Source organism: Taudactylus pleione, unplaced genomic scaffold, assembly GCF_031769625.1.
Source record: "Taudactylus pleione unplaced genomic scaffold, aTauple2 ptg000069l, whole genome shotgun sequence".
Taxonomy (NCBI): domain Eukaryota; kingdom Metazoa; phylum Chordata; class Amphibia; order Anura; family Myobatrachidae; genus Taudactylus; species Taudactylus pleione.
The window spans coordinates 5,583,690-5,608,757 of NW_028284471.1; the positions used below are offsets into that span (position 1 = coordinate 5,583,690).

Here is a 25,068-nt window from a genome sequence, read left to right on the forward strand (position 1 = left end):
CGTATGAACTGCTCGCTATTCTTGTGGTTGGTTTTTCCTACCACAATCTTGCGAGCAGTTCTGACTATAAAATAACCCAGTGACGTGGTCAATGACGCTGCTGTATTAATTATGCACACCCATAAAACGCCCGTTTTGACCTTTAAACACGCCTGCGTTCTGATCTCCACTCCCCATTTTCAAGCACCTTCCCCTGTTACCACCCACATACGCCTCCTCATGTCACTCAAAATAGCAGGCATTCGCTATTTAGCGAACAAACGATTTTCGGCCGCACTGACTGGTTCGCGCATGCGTATTACGATCCGTACGCATGCGCAGTTGTCCAAACATCGCTCGGAACGAACGAGCGCCCGCTTACGAGCGGCTCTGAATCAGGCCCTAAGCCCCTAGTACATACTTAGCTACTCTCCCAGAAGGTCCAGGAGACTCACAATTTATCGGTTAGTCCCCTGGCCCTCCAAAAAAGTGGGTGGCTCTTTTTCATCCCCCCACTTCCTAGTAAAAGTCGGCAGGGTTGAGATAATAATACCTCTAATTGCGAGCCTGTAGGGTGGGGTCGGGGCCAATATGATGCAATTCCCCTCCCCATAGACCTTTGATTTATAGTAACATGCCATGGTGGGGGCAGGATATAATGACGTGAAGAACCCGCACCCGGAGTGGTCACCTGCATCTCCTCTACAGGCTTCTTCCAGAGAGGAGAAAACAAAAGTGGGCAAGTGTGCCCTAGAACTTTGCACAACCTTACAGCATACTTGCCTACTTTTGAAAAACATTTCAGGGAGATTGTGAAAGCAGCACCTATGAGCGCGGCAGTAAAGTGGGCGTGTACTGCTATATCTTAGAGGTGTGTCATAAAATTGATTTACATCCAAATGTAAATAAGTCCCAAAACAGTTAGTAAGATCTATTTGTTGATAAACACACTGATACTTCTCAGAAAATGCATATAGACATAGGGATCACTGTGCCTTATAACCAATGCAGAGAAATTATACTAATGATCCCATTTGAATAGTATATATATCTGTTTGATTTTTTTAATATAACAACTTCATAATGGGGGTAAGGTGCAATCAGGGAGATTGCTAGACCCTTCAGGAAGTCAGGGAGATTGCTACTATTTCAGGGAGTCTCCCTGACTATGAGGGAGAGTTGGCAAGTATGACTTACATAATTTTGCATGCTAAATCTTCTAATCAAATAACAAACAGCACATGTTGGACAACATCTACTCGTTGCTAGAAAAAAATATTATACATTCAAATCGTACATATTAAGACCTGAATGGACTTTGACTCATCTATGATAAATTATGACACAGTACTTGGCTCATGAATAATCTATTTTGCTATTGCCTCCAATATCAAATCAATTTAAACATTAACCTGGTCTTATGAATCTGATCCTATGTTTTTACAACACTAATAATCCGATTATGCCAAAACTTTTCTAACTACGATTATATTGAGCCTTATTGCCTTCAGTCCAGTATAGCATTTCCCCAGTAGATGGCAACATTTGAAGCCTTACTTATTCAGAATTTTAATAAATCGAAAAATATTAGAACAAGTCTATAAGGAGTTGATTTATCAATGGTAGAAATCCTTATTGTTGGCTAAAACAGAAGTCAGGTCTTTTTCATTTTTGTTTATGCTTCGCCTCTGCCAATATTTGTTTTGCATGCAGAAGCCTATCAAGTATTGTGGTAGTTCTTCTGTCATTGATATCTAATTAACTAAATCTATTTTTGTTACTTATTTATTTTTTATTATTATTTATTTTTTTTGTTTTGTTTTTTAACATTAGTGGAACTGTGACTCTAATTCTGAACTTTCAGGATAATTATATGGTAACTCACGTTACTAAGTTACATAGCATGTATATGCATGGCTATCAATAGCAAAATAAATTTATGTGAAATAAATTTTATTTATTGAGAAAATAATTAGACAGGTCATGCTTTAAAAATTGCGTACCGGAATTGCCAATTGTTTTCTATGTCACTTTGTAACATGAGTTATCATGGAATGACCCTTCAGCTGCACTGCCCATGAGCAAGCTGGCATCTACAATTACCTGTTACCCATACCGTTAAGTAAGATCAACACTGCTCCAATGGCCGCATCCTAATTAGTACCACTTGCAAGGCTTAGAAAATACCCAGGAGAGCTAAAAATCTGCGTCACACTTAGGGGAACTGTATATTTACTAAAGGTCGATATTAATCGGTTTTGATCAATTTAAAATTGATGAAAATCGATTTTACACAACATAAAGTTGATCAATGTTGTGTTTCTGGGGCTAAATCACACATTTACTAACAGACAATTTTGTATTTGTTTTTTTAAGTATTCGTAAATGTGTGATTTAGCCCCAGAAACAAACATTGATCTACTTTATTTTGTGTAAAATTGATGTTCATCAATTAAATTTATCAAAATCTATTAAAATTTACCTTTAGTAAATATACCCCTTATTGCCTATTTGTCCCTTTTGCGGGAACTTGTAATTTCAAAATGTGAAAACAAAATATCCCTTTGCTCAGTACGCTCAGCTAGGACTCATCAAATTGTAAGATCTCTAAGGTGTGTTTCACAAACGTCTGACATAGTGAGACCTTGGTGAAAAACAAATTTTTACTTAACCAAAAATACCCCTTCATGGAAGCAATACATTATTTGCTGCGTGCAGTCTACGTTGTAACATGACAGAGTTAATTCCTTAGACTGAGAACACATTAAATGATTTGGAAACTATGCAATGTCGTCAATGATTTCCTCTGCACTTCCCGGAACTCCTGGACTAACGATATAGTGCATCCTCTCTGTGCAATTTTACCAACGACCAAACGATATATCGTTCATGGTTAACAATTTCCAAATTGTTAGATTGTTAATGATATATTGTTTGCTTGCCAAAACACCTGACGACCATCTTAAATATTTCTGCTAAATTTAAATAGGGGGCAGTACTATGAGACACAGATGCATTAACAGATCAGTGAGATCCATGCATGCATCTGTGTAAAAGCTTGTAAAGTGTTAAAATAAAAAAAATTATATGAGGTCCCCCCTTAAGAGCACAACCAGCCCCAGACTTTTCAGAGCCAGTCCTGGTTGTCTAAATACAGGGGACAAAAGATGTGGAGGCCCCCTGTATTTAGCACAACCAGCACTGGGCTCAGTGAGCCAGTCCTGGTTTTGGAAATACAGGGGACAAAATAAGTAGGGGTCCCCTGTATTTCCCATAACCAGCCCCAGACTTTTCAGACCCAGTTCTGGATGAATAAATACGGGGGACAAAAGACATAGGGGTCCCCTGTATTTAGCATAACCAGCACTGGACTCAGCGAACTAGTCCTGGTTTTGGAAATACATTGAACAAAATAAGTAGGGGTCCCCTGTATTTACCATAACCAGCATCAGACTCTTTCTAGTGGGAGTGTAATGCCACAGCCAGGGGAACCCTTTCACCGGATCCCCTGGCCAAATCATTACACCTGACTGCTAGTCAGCCCAGGCCGGGGATCCCTCGGGAGGTGGGAACCCCCCAGTAAAGGAGTCCCCCCTGTCCAGGGCACTCCGGGCCTAGGCTGATAGCCCGGGGCTATTCCCTGCACCCCTGGCCGGTGGGTGCCGGGTTGATTGTGTATAGCGTGGTGTAAAAAAAATAGATGAACTAATATGGTCTGTTGCTGGAGAACTACAGGTCCCAGCAAGCCTCCCCCGCATGCTTGTACTTGGAGAACCACAAGTACCAGCACGCGTGGCATTAAGACCTGTAGTTCTTCTGCAAAAGTAATATTAAAATAAACACAAGACACACACAGTGTGAAAGTATAACTTTATTACACTCCCACTCACACATTCCTCCTTTCCATGTCGGTATCCACCATCTTCTTAAAACAAAATATCGAAAAAGTCCCGACCCACAAACTTAGTACCGTCAAGGACGGAACTTCCTGTAATGACAGCACAGCTCCTGCATTTCTCTCTAGAAATGCCTGGGCTGAGCATTCATTGGCGGAGAGAGGTAAGCCTCCGCCTCTCTCAGCCAATGAACGGTTCCCACCATTGACTTCAATGGTGAGAACCACTAGGTTACTAAAGTTACTAGAGAAATGTATATATGTGTATGTATGTATATATATATATATATATATATATATATATACACAAATGGATTTGTCCGGCACTCAGGACGAGATAGTTGCAAAAACGGGTGCCATCCTAAACAAATGCATGAAGAAATCCTTATGACATGAGTATGCACTCAAGTACTAAAAAAGGAAGGCGGCATCCAATCAATGAAAAAAAATCAACTTGTATTTAAATAACAAACATCAACATGGTGAATAAATGTGTCAACGTTTCAAGGCCCTTTGGCCTTTTCATCAGGACATGAACAAAAGAAACATAAGCAACAAGGTCCTACCTTATATAGAAAAGGAAAAAAGTACTGGAAAGGTCTCACACCAGGCCTGGAGCCACGAGACTGGAAGTGGGGAATCCACCAAACGTTACACAGCTTTGAGGTTGCCCAGCAACCTGCAACACGGCGTCTGTCGGGACGTTAGGAATGCAGCACATACCAAAAACCACCTGACCAGAGCGTCAGTCGCGAGTAGAGGAATCCAACTGGTACTGCTCGTTTCTGTGGTTGCCCAGCAACCCGCAACCTGCCTCCAGACGAGCCCCTGGGTCTGGGAGGTCCTATAACCAAGAACCAAACAAAGAAAAAAAGAAGGAAGAAAAAACATATAAGACAACGTGCTGACCTAAATAAAAAGTGAACACAATAAAAAATAATAAGGGTGATCTTAAGTGAAAGAAAAAATGAAACACAAAGAAACAAAGGTATCAAAAATAGAATTTGCTACTAAATCGTATAGTACATAAACATACTGGGAACAGTACTGCATATATATAGTGATTTAGCATTATTCAATAACTGCAATAATGTTACTAATGACAGTATCAAGCATACTTATCAAACATCTGACGCAACAGCATCATCTATAAAAACACATTTAGCATATTCTTTTCGTTTAGACCTCTTGGGGCCAAAGTATCTAAATGGAAAATCCAATGAGCTTCACACTGACTCAAACGTTTAGCTCTATCACCACCTCGAATGTCCACTGCCACATGATCCACAATTTTATATTTAAGACTGGCTAAAGAATGGTTAGCCAGTCGAAAATGACGAGCCACAGGTTGCTCTATATCTTTGCCTTCCAGGGATGCTCTAACAGCTGATCGATGCAGGGCTGCCTGCTCTCTGAAGGTGCGGGTAGTCTGACCTACATAATAAAGCCCACAGGGGCAAATAATTATGTATACCACGAAAAAACAGAGGTGCACGTCAATACATGACGAATGGGAAATTTCCGGCCGCTGTGGGGATGTTTAAAATAATGTCCCGGCTCTAAGTATCTGCAGGTGGTGCATGCAATACACTTGTAGCATCCTGGCTTTTTCGTTTGAATAGCAGCGTCAGGGATAGACAATGGAGAGACAACATAGGTTTTCATTAAAATGTCTTTGAGATGTTTCCCTCTAGAGTAAGCCGGCATTAAAGTATTTTTAAATGCAGGTAAATCTCCATCTCCTGAAACAATCGTCCACAGTTGTTTAGTAGATTGGTTGACAGATGAACTGATAGTAGAAAATTCAGAGATAAACAGGATTTTGCAATCTTTCTTTTTCTTTGCGGCAGGCAGCTCTGTTCTAGATGTATGCAGAATTTCCCGTTTACTGTCAAGCAATCCTGCTAAGGGGTACCCTCGATGGATAAATTTGTCAACTAACACATCCACACATGATTCCACTGCTTGTGGAAATACTAGTGATTCTAGCTGCCCGCATAAATTGAGACCGAGGTAAAGCTCTCTTCAGGGATGGAGGATGACAGCTACTGTGATGCAAAATAGTATTGCGATCTGTGGGCTTATTATACAGATTGGTAATGATAACACCATTAGCCACAGCCACATCCAAATAGTGAATTTTGCTAGTACTATATGCATAAGTCAATATGATGGGGCAGTCTAATGCGTTGATAGATGTAACGAGACCCCCTAGCTCCTCATCAGTTCCTGACCATATCAAGAACAGATCGTCAATATACCTCGTGTACATAATAATTTTGCTACTGATTTGGCTGTCTGAAAAAAAGAATTGAAATTCACGTTCAAACATAAAAATGTTTGCAAATGACGGGGCCACACAGGACCCCATCGCACAACCAGTCAGTTGCAAATAAAATTGATTATTATGTAAAAAAATCATTACTAACCAACGTAAGCTCAAGTAATTTAATAGACAGGTCAATGCCAAGCCGATCAACCTGATTATTAACCAAAAATCTGCGCATAGCCAATATCCCTTCTTGATGGGGAATCACAGTGTATAGGTTTTTGACATATAGTGTACAAAGGATGGCTCCTGTTGGAAGGACCTCTAATTTCTGTAATTTAAGCAAAAATTGAGTTGTCCTTCAAAAATGTTGTTTGTTTCATAGTTAAGGGCTGAATCAAAAAATCCAAAAATTGAGCAGTGACCTTTCATAATGACCCCCTGGCCGATATAATCGGCCATCCCGGTGGATGAATAGAGTCCTTGTGTAACTTTGGAATTGTATATATGATGGGAATCCTAGGAAACTTCTGAAACAAAACGTTCTTCAATTTAGCGTTAATTAGCTCTTGTTCACAAGCAGATGTCAGAATAGCCTCTAGTTCCTTCACAAAAACAGCTGTTGGGTCATGAGGCAATAATCTATAAGTGCTGGAATATGAGAGTTGATGATCGATCTCTTTTAGATAGTAGGTGGTGTCCATCAGTACTAAGGCACCCCCCTTATCCGCTGGGCGGATCACTATATTGGGGTCATCACGTAGGTTTTTTTAATGCAATTTTTTCTCCTTTATTTAAATTATGAAAAATGTTTTGTTGGAGGACTTAGATTTCATTGCGGACTCATCCAATAGTCAAGGTCAAGGTCCATGCATACGACGAAATGTCGGACTTGAAATGTTGTGACAATTTTACTGAAGATGTAATAAAGATATGCTTTTAAGAAGATTGGTGAGTGCTACCCCCACTTCTTTTTTTGGATGAAGAGGATTATATATATATATATATATATATATATATATATATATATATATATACACACACATACAGGGAGAGAGGAGAGAAACAGGAAGCAGGAAGGGTGAGAATGGATTACTGTCGGTGCTGGAGCTGGGTCCAGACGGGGATGCGGGAGCAGGGGGAGGAGCTCTGGCCCCTGCATGTCACAGTGCGACTTGGGGGAAGGATGGGTAATGGTGGGCGGGGCTTTTGCTGATCGGCTGCTGTAACGGAAAAAAAACCCTATCTACAACAGCATAGCAGTTTCAAAAGTATTAATAGGTGCTGAGGCCCTGTTTTTTCTGTCCCTGAATGTTTGGGCACCCATGACCCTTAGGGCCCTGTACTGGTGTCCCCCGCTGTCGCCGGGCCTGCATATACACTACATGTAACACTCTTTCTATACCTACAGTTAGTGATCTACACTGCCAGCTCCAGGCTTGTGCACAGTTGTTCTGATGGACAAATCCTGCTGCAGGTACAGCTTCACCAACACTCTCCTACATCTAGAGCTGGTGAGTTATACTGCATAATTATTGTGTATCATCACTGCAGCCATTGGATTCACACTGCATTTAGCAGTGACACCTGGATAACTGTGGTACAACGGGATCGGTATTGCTTCATTATCATACGGGTAAATCAGATTTGTCATGCCCTTACCTTTGAGGCCAAGCCACTTTTTTCGGGCACACAGTTTATGTCCCTATTTGAAAAATGGGGAGGGGGAATGCTCTTTCTTGCCCAGGGAACCAAAAAGTCTACTTACGGCTCTGCTTCTAGTCGCGCCATGCCGTGGAGCAACTTTTTCCCTTCAAATGCATCTTATTCGCACAGCGATTCAAATAGGACGCACAAGCAGCTTCCACTGATTAAAATGATATGTCGGCATGGCTATATTCCGTGTGCGACTGCAGGTGCATCTGCATGCGAAACGCTACGTTACAGTGTCACAGCTGCTGACACTGTAACGTAGCATTTTGCATGCAAATACAACCGTCAGTCGCACACAGAATACATGCCGCATATCATTTTAATGAGCAGAAGCTGCTTGGGCGTCCTATTTGCTTCACAGTCGCAAGACTGTGCGTGTCTCAGGGCACTAAGCTCTGCAGCGGCAGCTGTATACAAAACAGCTGATCCACCAAGGAGAACTGGAGTACAGGCAGTGAGATGCTGTTTTGCCTTCCATTAATGTAGTGATTGTGGTGACTGTGTGGGTGCTTCTTATGTTTGGAAGCACCAGGTCGACCGCTTCTGCTGCCCAGCCTATAATCTAGCCCTGCAGGTCCTATGCTGCTGAGTTTTTAAGGGATTTAATCACTGCTTTCATAATGTCTTTCTTTAGCAATGGTGTTTGGGTCAAGCAAGAAAGTGCCAAGTTTTTAAAAAGATTTTGATATTAGTGAGTTGGCTTGGAGGTTACAGTTGGGCACAGCGCAGATCGTAATGTTAAGTAAATGATTCCTGAAAGCAGTAAGCAGTTATCTGTGTGTCATACAATAGGCTTTCCTATTTCATGTTCGATTGGTTTTTAATTTTCAAGATAGAATAATGTTAACTTTATTGCCTCCCTTAGAATGTTTGTAGTAGCCGTTGGATTTTTGGTTGCCTTCGATAGCAATTGATTGAGCTGTACCCCTAAGCAGCGGTAAAGTGGGCTGGAACGGGGCGGAACTGCGTTACGCTACCTGCATTGGTAATGAAACTAGTTTTGCCACAGCCCTACACTGTGACTGCCCAAAGAGAGATTGCCATGCTGTGTGCCACCCAGCATAATAGAGGATGTGAGTGGCTTTAGGTTTCTAGGCCTGTCTCCCCCTCCTCAGGTCCTTTTTGTGGTGCAGTGTACATGCTGATGTCACACTGCTGCAGTGAAGAGGAGCCACAAAGAGGAGCAGACAAACTGTGTGCAGAAGATACATGAAGAAGCAAAAGGATGCTGGAGGGACACGATGAGGTGAGAGGCTGCTGATGGGACACAGGGAGAGGTGAGAAGCTGCTGGAGGGACATGGTGTGGTGAAAGACTGCTGGAGGGATACAGGGAGAGGTGAGGGGGTGCAGGAGGGACATAAAGAGAGGTGAGAGGCTACTGGAGGGACTTGGGTAGGTCAAAGGCTACTGGAAGGATACGGAGGTGAGAGGTTGCTGGAGGGACATGGGGAAGATGAGTTGCTGGATGGACACAGGGGAAGTGAATTGCTGAAGGAAAGCGGGCAGTGAGGAGCTGGAGAGATGCAGGAAGATGGTGTTGGAGAGATGCAGGGGGGGTGCGCTGGTGAGATACGGGAGGGAGACGCTGCTGAGACACAGGAAGATGGTGCTGAAGAGACAATGGTGGGGATGGTGTTGGAGAGATGCAAGGGGGATCAACGCTGATGAGATGCAAGGGATGACACTATGTAGACGCAGGAGGAGAGTGTCTTTAGGATATTTGATCAGGGAAGTTCACATTTTGCCTTGCCCCAAAACTTATAGTACTATGTATTATTCTGTTGTATGAGGATGACATATAATTCCTACGCAAACAGGTGGCTTCCGTACCACATGATCTCCTATATGCATATTGAATACTGGCTCAAGACACTGCCTGGGGAGGTTACATTTCCCCAGAGGTCCCCCTGTTTCAGAGAAACAATCATATAGATAAGAATAGACTCAAGCACAGGGGATATATAGGGGTTGCAAAAAAAACATGGGACACCTAAGTGACTTGTCATATTGAAGTTTTACCTTTTACATTTCTCTTATCTGTGTTTCTATTGTGTGTTTCAGTACCAAGATAAGTATACAGCCAGAATTTTAAAGAACAGTTTTCAAGTGTGAACAATTTTTTTATTTCACAGGCCACCATCAACCCTAGTTGCACCTCTAGCAGTGGCAAAGCACCATATCAGAGTAACTCCGCCTAATGTAGGGGGGGGGGGGGTACACTGCAGGGGAGATGAGTTCCACCACCTCTTCAGGACCACTTTAAAGGCTCAAAGTCTTTAAAAAGACCCTCCCTTCAGATTGAAGGGGAATAATCAGCATACAAAAGATGATACAGCAATTCTTCTCCACACAGGATTTACAAGGATGTACAATTTTACCAGACATTAAGCCTTCTTTTATGCTACTCCAATACACATTACAACAGGGGGTAAGTCCACCCTGGGTTCCTTCTAGCCAATCATGTTAGCTCACAAAATATAAATAAATAAACACATCTTACATTTTAAAGATACTAACCTAATTTCCTCTTCACCACCGAAAATCAGTTGGCTTCCTAAAGCTTAAATTGAGTTAGCATATACTGTCTCTCAAAAGGTAAATATAATGCAAATGTCAAGGGCATTTGTCCTTTTACATATCTACAATTAAAACCAGTTTTGTATTTCCCAGTTTTAACACCTTCTGGGTTCTTAGGAAGTTACACCCAATAGGAGCGCCTTAAAAAACAAACAAATTGGTTTTCTTTCCACACTTGCAGGGGTATTGTACACAGACACACACTGGAGACCTCTGCATTGCATTTCAATGAAAGAGCTGTAAACAAATGTTTGGTCACTACATCAGGATAATTAACACGTCACTAGGAGGTGAGAGTGTCTGAAAACCATTTGACCTAAATGTTACAGCCTTCTAAAACAAAACAACTTATACATTCCTTATAAGTGCATTTCCACAACTGCGCACAGCACATTGAATATGACATGTTCAAACACATTACATATACATTCGCAGTGCGTGGTGCACGGCGCCTAAAGGTCCTTTTTAAAAATTGTGCAACGGCAGTAGGGTTAATCCCTTCAATGCCTTGGCAGCCATTTTAATCACGTGTGGTCGGCCTCCGGCTCTTTTCAGGAAAGCCCTGTCCCCGGGCTGGCGTGAACACTATACAGTAGTCTATTTTCTCTGTAACCTATCTTCTGGCATCTATAGCGTTCTACAAAATATGTAATCCATAGTGACATTTGTAGACATATGCAGTTGCAGGTGGGTTCTGTGTATGTGTTCCACAAAGAGCCAATGACAAATTAGCAAGTAACTATTTGATAGAAATAAGCATTTTAAATATGTATTTTTTAATGACTGCGTTAGTTTCCCATTATCAGAATGAACCTGCTTTCCTCTGTCTTCTTTGCATGGAATAACAATGCCATTATGGAATTGCAGGCAAGGAAACAGAAAACTAATATAATTGACAACATTGCAAACTAGTGCCAGCTAGATAATGAATGTCCAGTTGGTTACTAGGAGCCTAATAGGGAGCCACACGCTTGTTGAATGTAATGTACACATGAAGAGTGCCAGGTTTCTGTTATCATTCAAATACACATACATCAGGGGCAGAAATATGGGAGACAATGGTCCATAATATATTCACCCTGCTTAAGGCTATTTAATATTCGTGTTTTTGTGCATATGTAATAGATTTGCACAATATACATTTTACCTTTTTTTTAGGGGGGCACCAAATTAAAACTTGCCTCCGGGCGTCTGGGATGAACTTACACCACTGACATACAGCCTAGTCATAAGCATATGAAAGTTTTCTAACCTTTGTTTAGATCAAGAGAAATGATTTCACTATTAGTATTCTGCCTTGTTCCCTAATGAAAATAGCAATAAAATATAGGGCCCGATTCAGCAAGGATCACAACTGCTAAAGCGTATGCAGATGGCCGATTGTTTCTCATTGCGCATGCATCACCGAGATCGGGGCTGCCATCGCAGTGACTACGCAGACCCATCGCAGAGTGATTGACAAGCAATGTCGTTTGGGGGAGGGTGGTCAGAGAAACGACAGAGTGCCGTTGCACGGGCGTGCATAAATTAGCCACTGCGATGGCATACGCAGCCTGAGCTCTCACTGCATGCAGGAAAGTTAGCAATTTAGGGGTAGGATCAGACCTGCCTTAATTGTGCGAGGAGCTCCGATGTAACCGATGTTTTGGCTGAATTCCAAGGTATTGCAGATGCGCGAGGGGAAGTGGGCATCTACACGTGGTCAGTGAGAGTGCTTTATGATTGCAATTGCTAGCTTACTTTCCCAGCAGAACTGCGTGCACGATTGCTACTGTGATCCTTGCTGACTCAGGGCCATAGATTCAAAATGGGCAAAGTCCTATAATCAGTACAGAAAGCACCGATCTTCAGAGATGTAATTGTCTGATCAGAAGCAGCTAGCTTGTGCTGGTGACCATCATCAGTGTGTATTTGCACCAGTCCTCAGTTACCTACAATACATATGACTGCTGACAAGAGTATCTTCTTCTCCATGTGGGACTGTACTTGTATGAACACACAAGGTGCTGATGTGCCTGCAACTCTACATAAACACACATGCATGTGGCTTGGTTGGGTATGCGCAGTACAAATTAGCAGTTACATTACATAAATGAGCAAACATCTAACTCAGCATTAGGCACAATGTATCCAAGAGCAAATGGCATTGAACCATTAGTAGTAACTGAGCCACAGAACCATATAAATAACAAGAAAATGTGTTTCTGAAACAATTGGCTAGCCTCGCACAGAATACGTTAATTCTAGGTGACAAATTCAGTTTAAAGGTAATTCATGCTCATTATATTAACTTTTATTTATATAGTGCCAACATATTACGCAGCTCTTTGCAGAAAAGGTTTAATCATTCACATCAGCCCTTGCCCCATTGGAGCTCACAGTCTAAATTCTCTACCACACATAGACTATGGTCAATTAATCTATCAGTATGTTTTTGGGCTATGGGAGGAAAAACAGAGCACCTGAGCAAACTCACAGAGAACATACAAATTCCTCACATATAGGCGGCAAGGCGATGCGTGGCTACGCACATCTCTCGTACAGTGGCTCAACATCGCAAGTTTTCCTGCGCACTTCTATATTGTGAGAGTAAAAATCTGTGCTGTTGGTGGTCGCGAGGTGACGTTAAAATGGAATACTAGCAACTTAAAAAAAATCTAACTATATCCCTGAGGATGTGTCTAAACTTACTTTCTGAAGATAGGAATTTACAGATATGTCCTCATACACTAGTGCTGCAGTAATGCCAAACATCCCTTGGCGGCACACCAGGTTACGTGCGATTCCGCTTGTGCCGAGCGTCTTTTTTGCTCGTTTGTGGGTCTTAGTTGCAATGTGATGCAACAAAACTGCTTCACGAGATGGCACGGATTAATTTGATATATCCGTGTGATATATCTGTTTGCAACGGAGTATCTGTATACAGAGTGCTATAATGCAGCAGTCACTGCTTTAGTTTTCCATGCCAAATTAAATTGTATAGATTCAGACTGGTTGCACACAGCTATACAACTGTTGCATATTAAATTAATCAGTGCAGTCCCAATAAGTGGTTTTCAGCTCTATTGATTAAAAAAAAAAAAAAAAACAACAATGAAAAGTAGTAGTTTTCAAGAAAAGCCCTTTAATTCTCATTTCTTTAGCAAGCAGATCGAATTTCCCATAATTCGAATTTGAAATGCGATCTGCCTGAAATTTACTAAGGGGGAATTGTGAAAAAATACTGCGTGGGAACCCTGCTATAACATCGGCATCTGGAGATGGCGTTAAGCAGGGTTCCCCACGGTTCTCTGACAGGCTGGGCAGAGCCGGCCCCCTGTGATCAGCTTTGTGGTCTAAATAGACCACAAGCTGATCAAGTGCAGTCGGGAGTCTGCCGATCAGTGAGCCCTCTCCTCCGGTCAGCTGGTCACCTGCTCGGTGATCCCGGTCAGCTGTGACCGGGAGGAGTGAGCTTATCGATCACCCAGGTGTCAGCTGGGAGAGACGGGAGGTCGTCACAGGGAGGGGGGTCGTTTTAGCGCTGGCCGGCATCGGCGGAGGCATGGTCACTGTATTTTTAAAGTGAACAGTGAAAAATACAGTGAACAGTGATTTCGCAGGGACAAAGCTGTCTCGCAATCTCTGTCCCTGCTTGAGAACGTTGATACATTCTTGTGATAATTGCTAAATTCGCAATGCAAAGTTGGGTGAAATTATCATACTACAAACCGTATTGGAGTAGTAAATGGGGGGGCTATGTCCCATGACGCACATTTGAGTGAAAAGACACTACACAGCTTGTCGCTGCTCATTCACACAAGGGAGTGTATGAGGACACATTTGTATGCTCTGCTCTTCTTCGCAGATTCCTAATCTTTGGTGCTAAATGGTGTTCTACATGTACATTTTCCTTCTCTTGCGTGAAGAGCTGTTCAAGTGTGTGTGCAGTTAGTGCATAGCTAAGACAGAACCATGAACCACCCAGTTATTTGCATTGTTTCCCATAACCACAGCCTCTGTACTCTGCAGAGTGTCATGGGAGTGGATCTTTATTGGACAACCATCTCCAAATATTTTATCCACGAACAAATGCTGCATGTTGTGTACAATACAAATAGACAGTTCAGGCCTGAGCAATAATCACACCTCATGAGGTGGTGTTAAATATTTATCATAAAGTGAATCAATAATATGTACAGATATACATAGGTTAATGTGCCAAGTATAATCTACACAGATGACTAATGTACTTCGCTGGAAATGTGAGAGTGTCCATGCTGACAGGCTTCTTCATATGTGAACAATTAAGCAAGCACTTGCTTGTCCAGGTTCCAGTATATAATGGCTAGTGATGAAAAATTCATGTGTGCTGTGACTGAGTAAGCAGCATGAGAATGGGGTTTTGGAGAGGTCAAAGGCACGGGCATGGTATGTGTTCTCCACTCCTATGAGATGATTGACGGATCCTGGGTTCTCACTTGCCCCACATACGCTGTTATGGAAATATTTGCAGCTCAAATTTAGGTGCCCACTCCAGGGCACTTTTCACCACAGCCAATGCTGCAGCACCCAAAGCCACAGTCAATCCCATGACTGCCAATTTCACCAGTCTATTAGTACGTGGCTTGGTAAGAACGGACTTGCTTCCATGCTCTGGCCGGATAGCGTCTCTAAAACGTCGGCGGAGGACTGTGTCCGGGTGTTGCTGTGTGGATGCCAATTCAAAGTCTTTAAATGTTGACACTGCAGTCCTGATAGGAGAGAGATATGCGAGAGCTTAATGGTTGTCGCACATTGATGTCATCACAAAAATTATAATTTGTATTTATATTAGATACACAATTAAAAAATTTTCTAAAGGTTTTTTCCCCTTTTACCAACCTCTCTCCCTCTTTAGTTATATGGACTCCCCCTAAGTACTGTAGCACTATGATGCCCTCAACTCCCCATTCCTGCTGAAGTTATATAGTTGGAGACAGCAGACCTTGACAGGAGAGAGCAGTCAGTATTGTTTGTCTGAAACGGTTTTAAGGCTTAAACAAAATAAAATGGGTGTGCAGACACCTCATCGGCTTATGTCTATTATTTTTTTTACACCCGCACATATGCTAATGAAGTATCTCAATAGATTCTTAGTGATTACAGAGTAAACCCCATGAGTAGTTATTACTTTTTAGGTTTTTCTGGAAAAATGAACCAACTCCTACATTACAACATTATAGTATGACTGCCGTTGGCTGCTCCAAACATTACCGTGAAAAAATATTTTCTCCTACAAATGATGAAAAAAAAAATATGCGTTTTAAAAAGTATTCATATCCCATTACAAGCTAAACTTTGCATGTGTAAGATCACTTTTTGTCAGTTCTTTCTATATAAATACATAGCTCTCTCTGGGTGGTCCTATATCATTGGAAAGACCTTCCATCTGCCAGAGGTGTTTTTTTTTTTATATATATGATTTGATGACATGAGAGATCATAACCAATGGTATTATAAAATTGAATATGTAACACAAATAAAAAAACATTTGAGTCTGTGAGATTCTTAAATATGAAAAAAGAGAGATGGTAGTAGTATATTTTTTCATATCACTGAATTATATGCTATTTCAGATTTTCTAAATATACTAGAATCTAGAATACTCTCAGCTTGCTGTACAGGAAGTGACATGTCCATTCCAAAAATGGTGGTCTGTGCTCACCTTTCCGCCTGGTACTGCTGAGTGGCTTCCCTGGAAAGCTCAGACGGTGGGAACTGAACAAACAGGTCCCCGGCTCTACTGATGAGGGTCTCATAGGGCAGATCTTGTGGAATTTTTGACAGCAGGTGATGTACAGATGCCATATCACACTCACACTCCAGCACCTCTTCTTCTCTGTGCAGCACAATCTGCACAAAACAATGTAGGCATAAATACTTTTATAGAAAAGCCAGACAAAACAATCAAGATAAACTGTCAAAACATGCTGGGACTTGTAGTTTCAGCTGTTGAAGAGCCACAAGTTGACAACCTCTCCTGTCATATGACAAATGCGCATTGGTGAGCTAACAGAACAAGAATATATTGTGAAGCGCATTTACTGTAGCAATGCTGTTGTGAGCACCAACATTTTTGAGGTTATTAAATGGAATATGTAAAGTCACCACATACACTGTGTACATTTTTCGAGTTACACAAGACGAGAAGTTACTATGCTTACAGGAAGTTTGACAATACGAAAGTTAGTTGGGTGTATGAAATCTGTTTCCTATAAAAAGCTACATTTGACACCACGTTCTTCCTGCAAGAGTGTGTCAGGAGTCTCACATCAATAATCTGCACCTTCCCAATCTAGCTCCAAAGGGCCTATGTATCAAGCTGTTTGTTACATAAAGTTATACAGAAATTGCAGTTTCTGCATAATTTTATGTATTGTACTAACAGCACAAAGCAGGATATTTCAGAGGAATCTCCGACAGTGTGCTAATTAGCACTTCAGATTATTATCAATGGGGAGTACGATCTGACCCCTATGTACCAAACTCCAAAAAGCTAAACTTTTCGGAGTTTAGCCCCGGTGGTTTACACCATCCTCAGATGGTGTAAACTACTGTAAGCCTATGGAGGCCCCGCAGCCCCCGGCTGGCTCTGGAAGCTGACACTGCGCATCTGCAGGGTCAGCTTTCCACGGAGAAGTTTTTCACTTCAATTTGCCGGGGATATAGTTCGCAGGTTACGCAACCTATGTCAGTGCGAGTTTCCCTTTGTACATAGTGGGGATATTTTCAGTAAAAATGAAAATATCCCCTGCGAGATGGATACATAATAATCCCCCCCCCCCCCTCTCTTTCTCACATCCATTCACATTCCATAGATCAGGATACCGTTCCCTTCATATGCAGCATTGTCCTCATTACCAAGCATGTGAGTAAACCACCTCCTATTTGATCAGCTCACTGGTCTCCTACTGCTGTAGGTAATCAGACTAGTTTAATGCATTTTCACACTGCAGGCAAGACCCCCAAAGACTTCAGTTTTTCCTTAGGAGGTTAACCTAGGTCCAGGCTACAGGGCTGTCATTTTATTTTCTGTTCTCACTCAATGGCTAACTCTATGCACATTACTGTCCTTGCCAGATGCTATCTGTGTCACTGTAGGCTGTGACAGATTCCAAATGGCTTTCCTCATATCAGGAGCACCCAGAGTTCAGGAGGGGACCAAAACCAGACAGACAATGGAGCAGCTGGAGTACTTCCACACTTTACCAGTGAGATTTGAGAGCAACTCCCACTTCCCATCACACACGTGGCAGCAAGTAGCTTTATCTTCTGCGAGAGAAGAATGAATAAGTGGCTCTGTGCCACTGCCATGCAGCTGCTGATCCTGCTAGCTCCACTGCACTTCCTACTGCTGATCGCAGTCTCATAGGGCGGAATTCAATTGTTTCCAGCCCCTATCGCGCCTGACGGAGCTATTCAATTCTTTCTCCTGTCGGGCACGATGAGCTGCCAGCGTTACATTTCAGTTCGCAGCCCCTGGGGGATGAGAGCTGAAATGTGCGAAAAGTGACATGTTTGGGCGCCCAAACATCACTTTTCGCGATCGCGCCCAGCACTTTGGTCGGGTTTAGCTGCTTTACGTGGCTAAACCTGACCTCTATGGGCGCGATCAGCACGAAAATCTTGAACAATTGCATAGCGGCCCGCGATCTCCTGTCACTTTAGACAGGAGATGCGGGCCGCAAAAACAAATGAATTCCGCCCATAGTGTTAGATCACCTATCCTCCATTGTCAGGCTGTCTAAGGAAACCACCATCCTGGTCCCAATAGTTTACATGGACAAACATCTGTATGTACATCTTATTGACATCTGGGTCATCTCTGCGCCCATCCTTAACCAGAGGCAGACCACTACAGTTTGCTAATGGAGTGTATCTTCAAATGTGCTTCCTTCCTTGAGACAGCACTGACTGAAGGCTAAACACTCAACATTTTGCAGGAGATTGCTCACTCTTGCTGCGCTCTCTGGCTGACAATCTGGTCTGTGGATTGCAGTACACTTCAAGTGTTCCCAGTCAAAGTCCCTTTTTGAGAAAACTACACTTGACATTTAATAAAATTATCAGCCAGGTGGTCACCAAATTAAGACAAAAAAAAGAATAAACAAAACCAGTTGTTCTACTGCTCGTCTCCCTTCACAAACAGTATCTAGTCAGGGGAGACAGCAGACCCATCACTACTGTACCTTCCATTGTTAAAAGAGTAATGCCTCTTGTTGCTAGTGGAAGTATCCTCCTGCAGCTACACTATTCCTGTCATAGCTTCCCTGACACACTCACTTTCTACCCATTCTTCTGTGACACATCTAATTGTGGATTGCTCCGATTGCTTGTATAGTAAGGACAGTTATTCAAAACCTATTTGTCAAATGTTTGTCTGTTTTCAGCAGGTAATTTCAAGGAGAAGACCTATCAAGAGTTAATTCAGTAAGTAGTAACACACAGCATAATGTGATTAGTTAGCTAGCACCATATACATTAAGTATGTGTACCCAAAGATACAGATTGCGACACTTAAAAGTCCACTTGTCACCTAGTGGAGGCAGATGTGCCTTCTAATAAATCTTAAATTCAAATTGTAATTTTATGAAATAAACAGAAATTGTGATCAAGGCTGAGCTGCATACACAATACTATTATGGCAGTGGATTGCACATCCTTACCACGGCTGCAAAGTAGATGGGCATCAGTGGGTGACATGCCAGGAAGAAATCATACAACCTCACCACATGTCTGAAATCTGACAGGACATGCCCAAACCAGGTGATAAGCCAGCTGAGGGCAAATATAGTGCCAACCTCCGCCCTGCCAGGAACACAAGACATGGTGAATCGCCACTGTACTAAGGATGTAGGAATTTAAGAATATCACTGCTCACAACCCAGCCATACTTACTGCTGCATGAAGTCGTACAATGCTGGGTTTACCAGCTCTATAATGGGCATCAGGTAGTTGAGGATGTGCTTCGTGTTATCCATGCTCGGATCCATAAAATCCCTGTCAGAAAACAAATGTTTGTTTGACAGAGGCAAGGATATATTACATATTATAGGTGAGAGAGATTTACAGTATTGGTGGTGGGTGTTGTCATTTTTTGCATGTGCATTTGTTGTCCTGGAGGGTGTAGTATTGTCATGGTGGAGGGATGTTAGTAAAAACATACCTGGAGTGATTACTGAATTCATAGGAGAGAACAAGGAGTATAAATGGTATTAAAAAGGAGGTAAATGAGAGGTCAGAGTGCTGTCTCTATTTTGAGTAAAATATGGAGTTAATTTGCCAACATTTGTAGGACATTTTAAGTCCACATTCCGCTGCTTTCTTTCATTGTACAGATTAATCTCCACGAATGGCTAAAACTGGTGGTAATAATGTAACTTTTTACATGTTCACAAAAGTCTACAAACCTCTATTGTCAAAATGTTATGGGATTTATTACTGGAATCAAGTTACTTCCAAATTTAATGGCAAAATGTGTTCATGTGGTATGAATCACATGAGTCTCTCAGTATAATAACTATATCATTGTTTTACTTTTGCAGATAAAGTTACTGCCTGCAAAGTCACAAAAGTGTGTGAGTCTGCAGCGTTTTTAGAATTTGGCTATAACCTGTTCATTAAGACAATATTTAAAAATGCATCTAATAGAGTTTGTTGTGAATTTGGCAGTAGTGTTTGGCTGGGGACTACAATACTGTAAAAGCTTAAGTGGACCAGACAGCTGAACTTTATATCCTTCAAACATTATACTTAATGTATTAATGTAATCCTTAATTATTTAGATCAGAATACATTTTCTCCAAAAATACAAACTTAATATAAAAAAAAAAAACTGTTTTGAAAATAACGGTGTGTTCCTGTACTGAGTTTACAATATAATAACTTACCCCAGTGCTACAGGAATTGTTGCCCAATATTATTTTTAAGCTACTAGAAGGATATAGCTAAATGGCACAAAGCATGCATAGAAATGAGAGACTATGGGATGTAACACCAAATAAGTGAATTCATGGCAGCTGGTCCAAATTAAGCACCTAAGGCAATGGGGTGTGGAGTATAGGAGTTTTTGGCTAATGGTTGATGTACATCAGGCTTGGGTAAACTATAGCTCCCCAGCGACTGCAAAATTACAATTCCTAGCTGTTGGCACTTGTAGTTCCACAGCAGCTGAAGAGCCACAGGCTGTGTACTTCAGATGTATATGGAGAATGACTGTAAGAAGAGTAAACTGAGGGATGACTGAAATGTAACAGTGTAACTGTAATGTAAGGTGCATGAAGGTGTCAATCACCGAGGTGCGGGAGGGCTCACACAGACCCACCTTAGGTGATGTGTGGACAGTTTATCCACCAGTAGAGTGGCTAGCGGCCCTCCCACCACCAGCAGGAAAGTGACTACAATATCATGATATCCCTGGTAATAGTGCAACTGCGAGTTTCGTGCCAACACCTGCAGGATGATGTCAATCAGCTGCTCCTGCAAATCTTCCCGCTCCTTTAAAGGCATCCCTGAGAGGCAAAATTGGACAGCACACCCCCGTGTTTGAGAGAAGACAGAGAAATATGAGCCTCACCCCAATTCCTGAAAGCCAAGTCACCCCCTCCTAACAATAAAAATGCACAGCAGGGATGGGACAGTATTGCAATATCACAATTAACGGAACTCTTGTTTTCCTAAAACCTACCTCCCTCCATATCTAAACTATAGGTATTGTGAGATCCCTCTCTCAGAAATCGCCACTGTTCTCTTTGTACACTTACTAGGTGCGTTTATCAGGTCACTGAAACAGGAAAAAATTCAAACTCAGCTTTGCTGAACCAGTCACCTGGCTAGACAAGCTACTTTTTACATAGTATTATTCGAATGGAAAATGTCCTGAATGAGATACCTACGCAGTACTAAGTTGGGGCCTGCAGGATGGGATCCAGGTCATTTTTATGCAGACTGAAATCTCTTGTTTAATGCTTTACTAGCTGGAAGAGCACACCAGGAGATACAAACAGATGAAGCACATAGATAAGCCCATCCCTGATGTACATACAGCACAGAAATCCTTATATTCCCACTAATTACTCTCATCTTACCTGGGGGGAAGCGTCTAAGTGAACGTCTGACATCCAACAGAACCTGCTCATAGTCTTTATTGTTCACCCGCAGCTCCGGCCCTGCAGAGACTATGTGATCAGTATTGTAATAAATAATCTGGCTAGAATCACTTCAGGAATCCATTACAGTTATATCATCATACCTGGTGGAGGGGGCAGATCCTCAGTGCTGACATTCAAGAGTCTGGGCCAGACTTGACATCGGATCTCATCAGTAAGTAGCCCACCCTCACTGATCGCCATGCGCCGTAGGGTGGCTACATCTGGGGGCTCCTTGCCAAGGGCTTTCTGGATGTCACACAGCTTTCTGCGCCTGCGGAATTCACTGCCTGTATAGCAATATGTAGTAATATAATTATTACCATTTATTTATATAGTGTCAGCACACTTTGCAGCGCTTAGCAATTAAGAACAAACAAGTATAAACAAAACAAAGTATTAATAAACAAAGAGGGCCTTGCTTGCAAGCTAGGAACATTTTCATACATGAGGTTAATTGCCACAGATTGCGGATTTGGGGCCTGATTCATTACGGATCGCTATTGCAGCTGCGTTTACGCACGGAGGTCCACTGCGAAAATATGCTGTGTGTGATCACATGCCGCAACAGCCTAACATAAGGGCGTCCACATCGGTAATACATAGCCAAATAGCGAAGCTATCGGTAACAGAGTACCATCATAGCCTTGCGCACAGTTGCACAAGGTCTGACCTTACTCAGGACTTTGCTAACCTCATCGCACACAGTGCAAGCCCAAGCTGCGTATGGCATTGCAGCGGCTAAGTTATGCACGCCCCTGTAATTGCGTTCAAATGCACTGGCACGCCTGCATTTCTCCGACCACCCCTTGTAATCACCCTCAAACGCTCACTTCCTGTCGATCACTCTGCAATGGGTCTGCGTAGTCACTGCGATCGATGCACACGCATGTGCAACAATCAGTTGTCTGCATGCATAATCGCAGTTGCGATCGGTGATGAATCAGGCCTCTGTGTCCTCATACATCTAGCCCCAATACACCATGCATCGCAACTTGCATGAGTGAGCCAAGTGCCATGCTACTTTGCGTTGGGGCGTCTTTTTTTTCCCCAAAATGCAAGTCGCAATGCGATGTGACTAGGACACACCAGCAGACTGCAGATTTATTTGGTATTGTATATCTGTGTGCACCAGAGTCTGTATATGAACCACAACGGAACTTGGAATGAAAAAAGCTGTAGCTGTTACATGGTAGCACTTCGTATACAGATTCAGAGACTCAGTCGCACACAGATATACAAGTGTCTCATACTAAATTAATCAGCAGTTTGCTTGTGCGTCCTAGTCGCATCGCTACAGATGATTTTACGCCCAAAAAAAAGACATCCGACGCTAGCAGTCTCACAGGACCTGGCGTGTCGAGAGGGACTTTTTAGAATGAAGCAAAGATGTATAAGGACACATCTGTATCCATAAGGTTTACCTATATTTCAGCGAAATTACTTTGAATGATCATATGGCAGTTGTTTTACAAAAAAACAGACTTATAGGGCCCAATGTAATCGGGTGAGAGTTTAGAAAAGTGAGAGTTTCTGACACTTTTTAAACTTTGCCAAGGTAATAGAGTCCAAAAACAAAGTAACAGAGTGAACTTGCATTTTTTTTAGACTTAAAAAACTCACGATTTAAAATCTCATTCAGATGTTTTCCCATTTTGAAGATAAAACTCAACCAATGTGAGAGTTTACTGCTAAACTCTCACATTTTCTAAACTCTCACCCTATTACATTTGGCCCATAGTATCAACATGATTCTCTCTTTCTCCCCAACTCCCCACAATATGTCACCCCACTATTCTCAATGTCAATCACTCTCTGGCACTCCACATTATATAAAATACCCCATTAGCTATCATATGTCACCTGTTACCCAACTCCACACTATATAGCATCCTCATCTAGTACCCCACTTCTCACTCCCTACCATATGTCACCCTGCGGTGCCCTACGCCCCGCCATAAGTCACCCTGCGGTGCCCTACGCCCCACCATAAGTCACCCTGCGGTGCCCTACGCCCCGCCATAAGTCACCCTGCGGTGCCCTACGCCCCGCCATAAGTCACCCTGCGGTGCCCTACGCCCCGCCATAAGTCACCCTGCGGTGCCCTACGCCCCGCCATAAGTCACCCTGCGGTGCCCTACGCCCCGCCATAAGTCACCCTGCGGTGCCCTACGCCCCGCCATAAGTCACCCTGCGGTGCCCTACGCCCCGCCATAAGTCACCCTGCGGTGCCCTACGCCCCGCCATAAGTCACCCTGCGGTGCCCTCCGCCCCGCCATATGTCACCCTGCGGTGCCCTACGCCCCGCCGTAAGTCACCCTTCGGTGCCCTACGCCCCGCCGTAAGTCACCCTGCGGTGCCCTACGCCCCGCCGTATGTCACCCTGCGGTGCCCTACGCCCCGCCGTATGTCACCCTGCGGTGCCCTACGCCCCGCCGTATGTCACCCTGCGGTGCCCTACGCCCACCATAAGTCACCCTGCGGTGCCCTACGCCCCGCCATATGTCACCCTGCGGTGCCCTACGCCCCGCCATAAGTCACCCTGCGGTGCCCTACGCCCCACCGTAAGTCACCCTGCGGTGCCCTACGCCCCGCCGTATGTCACCCTGCGGTGCCCTACGCCCCGCCGTATGTCACCCTGCGGTGCCCTACGCCCCGCCGTATGTCACCCTGCGGTGCCCTACGCCCCGCCATATGTCACCCTGCGGTGCCCTACGCCCCGCCATATGTCACCCTGCGGTGCCCTACGTCCCAGCGTATGTCACCCTGCGGTGCCCTACGCCCCACCGTAAGTCACCCTGCGGTGCCCTACGCCCCACCGTATGTCACCCTGCGGTGCCCTACGCCCCACCGTATGTCACCCTGCGGTGCCCTACGCCCTACCGTATGTCACCCTGCGGTGCCCTACGCCCCAACATATGTCACCCTGACCCTCCAGCAATCTACTCCCCACTATATAACCCTCCATACACCACTTCCCATCATATGACACCCTGGTTTGATAACTCTCCTCGCTACATGAGACCCTCCTATACCACACATCTATCTACGACACGGAGCTGCCCAGAGAGCGGGTTGCGTTTACCGTGTCTGCCAGGCTCCGCCCGCACGGACATTCTCGTTAAAAGGATGGTACCGGCCCCGTTACCGGTAATAGACCCCGGGCATACTTCCGTACACTCGACTCATGACGTCATCGCACTGGAGACCGGCGCAAAAGTGATCGCATGACTGGAAAAGGCGTGGCCATATATCGTCACCAACCTTTGTGCAGTGTGGCCCCGCCCAGTATACTAGTGTCACGTGACTACTAAACTGGTCACAGACATGTCATACTCTGAGCTGCTGTAGCTGGTAGGTATGTAGGTAGTCTATGGCTCTCCACTTTTGGTACTACAACTCTCAGCAAGCACTGCCAGCCTCTGGCAATAGCACTTTTGAGAAACCATAGTTTTTATATTTTCTG

The 25,068-nt window shown here is 43.3% G+C and overlaps 1 protein-coding gene across 2 annotated transcripts; it reads right to left on the minus strand.

The window, feature by feature from the left end:
• Positions 1-12,716: 12,716 nt before the first annotated feature.
• TBC1D20 (TBC1 domain family member 20) lies at positions 12,717-24,846 on the minus strand. 2 transcript variants are annotated; one of them, XM_088467086.1, is made up of 8 exons: positions 24,688-24,846; positions 21,707-21,892; positions 21,543-21,623; positions 20,780-20,966; positions 19,354-19,455; positions 19,122-19,263; positions 16,121-16,308; positions 12,717-15,167 (listed from the first exon to the last, which is right to left on the minus strand). In XM_088467086.1, exons 1-8 carry the CDS (start codon positions 24,716-24,718, stop codon positions 14,912-14,914), a joined length of 1,173 nt encoding a protein of 390 aa, XP_088323212.1. In that variant the 5' UTR covers positions 24,719-24,846; the 3' UTR covers positions 12,717-14,911. The 2 variants fall into 2 exon arrangements, with proteins under 2 accessions (XP_088323212.1, XP_088323211.1); XM_088467085.1 differs by having other exon boundaries at positions 21,543-21,632.
• Positions 24,847-25,068: the final 222 nt, after the last annotated feature.